Raw genomic sequence first — 3,217 nt, 5'->3', positions numbered from 1 at the left:
GAGGTCAGGAGTTTGAGACCAGCCTGGCCAACATGGTGAAACCCCGTCTCTACTAAAAATACAAAAATTAGCCGGGCGTGGTGGTGGGTGCTGTAGTCCCACCTACTTGGGAGGCTGAGGCAGGAGAATCACTTGAAGCCAGGAGGCTGAAATTGCAGTGAGCTGAGATTGTGCCACTGCACTCCAGCCTGGGTGACAGAACGAGACTCCATCTCAACAACAACAAAAAATCATAATTTCTCTTCTTAAGCCCTTGCCATGTTGAGTGCTGGTGAGGCAGGATCTTTGGACAGATTTCTGAAATACGGTCATGAGTCACATAACAGGGGGATATGTTCTGAGAAATGCATTGCTAGGTGACTTAAGCCTCGTGCAAACATCCTACAGTGAACTCTCATAAACCCAGGAGGCAGGGCCTGCTGCGTATCTGTCGTTCCTGACTACAAACCTAAATATCTGGGACTGTTGAATACTGCAGGCAATTGTGTATCTGAACATGTCTAGATGTAGAAAAGCACAGTTAAAAATATATTTTTTATATATATATTATATTTTAATATATATAATCTTTTAATAAAAGATAAAAAGCAGTACACCTGTTTGGGGTAGCTCCATGATCATCTTAAGGGACCCACCGCTGACAGAAACATCGCGATGCAGTGAATGACTCCACAAATATTTAATTTGACACAGTGAAGAAATTCGTGATTCACATGTCACATAATTAGTGACAACACCAAGGCCCTTTTTACTTGATCTATTTGGCTCAGAAACAAGTAACATCCTAACTTTTTAAAGGCAATGGTGCCGGGCACGGTGGCTCACACCTGTAATCCCAACACTTTGGGAGGCCGAGGTGGACAGATCACGAGGTCAGGAGTTCAAGACCAGCCTGACCAACATGGAAACCCCATCTCTACTAAAAATACAAAAATTAGTTGGGCATGGTGGCATGCGCCTGTAATCCCAACTACTCGGGAGGCTGAGGCAGGAGAATGGCTTGAACCTGGGCATCAGAGGTTGCAGTGAGCCGAGATCACGCCACTGCACTCCAGCCTGGGTGACAGAGCCATATATAACATATATTTATTTATATAACTAAATAAAGACAATTGTTCAAGTTGTATTTTATCTGCCAAGGCCTCTCATCCTGCATGGAGTTTAGCAACTTTGAACACTGCAGGGTCCAGGCCTGGATTCTGCTGTGCCATCCAAGCAGGGACAGACCCCGGGTTCGGCGACACCCTTCCCTAAAAGAGCCACAGATGCCAAGAAACCACGGCTGTGTCTGTGTCAGTTCAGAGGCAGACGCAGCATCAGAGGCCTCAAGATTTAAAAGAAGCTGCAGCAAGCTTCAGAGCCAGTCGCAGACGTGGGTGGTGACTGTCAGCGGAGGCACTCAAATCGTTTGTGACAGAAGTGAGAAAACATTACACAACAGACTACATCAAAAACACAAGCTTGTGTTTCACACAAGAAACTAGAAGGTGTCCTCAACCAGGCACGTCCGCCGTCACCTGACACTCAGGAGAGGCACCTGGGCGATGCAAAGGGCATCAATCGTGGTGTGTTCTGTAGCACCTCCGTCTCCAAAACCCCTAGACACGATGATGCACTCCACAGCACCGAGTGGATCCAAAGGGGACGGTCCCCCAAGGCCAGCCCCCGTCACATACCTGCAGATCCCTGATGTCAAAGGGCTCTTCGAAAATGTATGCGGCATCGGCTCCGGCCGCGAGCCCCCCCATGTTGGCCAGGTAGCCACAGTAGCCGCCCATGGTCTCGATGATGAACACGCGCCGCTTGGTTCCGCTGGCAGACTGCTTGATGCGGTCGCAGGTCTGGTCACAGAGAAAAGATCAGTCACTCCAGCCCAGGGCCAGGGTGCACCCACCATCCCAGAGCTCCCCGACCAGTGAGTGCAGCAAGCAAGGCCTCCCACCGCGCCTGAGCATGCGGTCCCAGCATCGCAGAGGTGAAGGGTGTGCAGCAGCTGGGATGTGCCCTTGGAGCGGGTGTGAACATGCCCCCCCACCCCACCGTGGCAGCCACCTGGAGGTGACCTCGATGACCTGTGGTGGGAGCCTGGCCATCTACTGCTCCCTTCTCCCAGGCCCCATAGGAGGAGACTGAAAAGACGACCCCACAAGCCAGCTCACTCCACGCTGCTCTCTGTCCCTGCTGAAGCAGCTTTCACCTGACACGGACACCGTTAGGTGTGAGCTGAGAAGTTAGGGGGCTGTCACCTGCCAGCTTAGTCCATGGGAACACCTGTGATCTTCTATTTTCTTCCATTAAAGCTCCCTATGATTTTAGAGCTGTGGCCATCTTCCATCCATCGGGGAATGTTACATTTATAGAAACTCTACTCAAAGGCAGAGTGTGGTTCTTAGACCCAGGTGCCTGGGGAGTCTTTCGGATGCATAGGCATCAGGTCCCAGAGTGAAATGTCTGCCATCCGCCCTCCACGAGGACCCAAGCTCAGCGGGGAGAAAAACAGCAGAGAAATGCATGGACGCCTTCCCACCCACACACCAGTCCGGGCTGCAGCACGCTTTCTTGGGACTCTGCAAAACCTCTCCCTGGGCCTCAGCTCCCACCCCAGCACCCTCCAATCTGTTCACAGACTGGAGACCCATCTATAAAAAACATAAATCTGATCCAGTCATTCAAAACCCTTTGCTCACTTCAAGTACACGTCAAGCCTTTCTCGGGAATCCCTGGCCCCGCCTGCTTCTGACACCAGGTTCCGCTCTAGCTCCAGCCACCCCAGGTGGGGCCTCTGGATATGCCGGCTGCTGTGTGCATTCAGGTACAGTGGTGGGCGGGAGAGCGACCCCCAAAGGAATCCCGGTCCTAATGCCTGGAACCTGAGAATATTCCCTCATGCGGTGATAAAGGTGAATCCTGAGGACTACCCAGGTGGGCCCTAAGTGCCACCACCTGCATCGGCAGATGAGGGGTGCAGAGGCCCTGGAGCAGGATGCTGCATACCCACATGGGAGGTGGCGGCGCCAGGGAACAAGGCGTGCAAGGCCCGCAGCTCTGGGCACCTGAATGGGTCACGAGGGACTCTCCTGGAGCAAACACTCTGGTCTCAGCCCATGGCTCCTGCCCTCCAGAGCTGTGGGAGAGTGAGTATTATTTTCCAGCCCCAGGTGTATGGTCAGGGTCACAGCGGCCACGGGACACACACAGGCACCTTCCTCAGCTCTGA

The 3,217-nt window shown here is 52.6% G+C and overlaps 1 protein-coding gene across 2 annotated transcripts in view; it reads right to left on the bottom strand.

Annotated features, from left to right (window-relative positions):
- PFKP (phosphofructokinase, platelet) overlaps window positions 1-3,217 on the bottom strand; it is an 85,897-nt gene that overhangs the window by 5,164 nt on the left and 77,516 nt on the right. For both annotated transcript variants that reach the window (XM_011967905.1, XM_011967904.1), the window contains exon 17: window positions 1,677-1,841. In XM_011967905.1, coding sequence (XP_011823295.1) covers window positions 1,677-1,841 — 165 coding nt within the window. The remainder of the gene's footprint in view (window positions 1-1,676; window positions 1,842-3,217) is intronic.

This window comes from Mandrillus leucophaeus, unplaced genomic scaffold, assembly GCF_000951045.1.
Source record: "Mandrillus leucophaeus isolate KB7577 unplaced genomic scaffold, Mleu.le_1.0 Scaffold82, whole genome shotgun sequence".
NCBI classification, from domain to species: domain Eukaryota; kingdom Metazoa; phylum Chordata; class Mammalia; order Primates; family Cercopithecidae; genus Mandrillus; species Mandrillus leucophaeus.
Note: the sequence above shows the minus strand (reverse complement) of the source record. Positions and strands in the feature narration are given on the sequence as shown.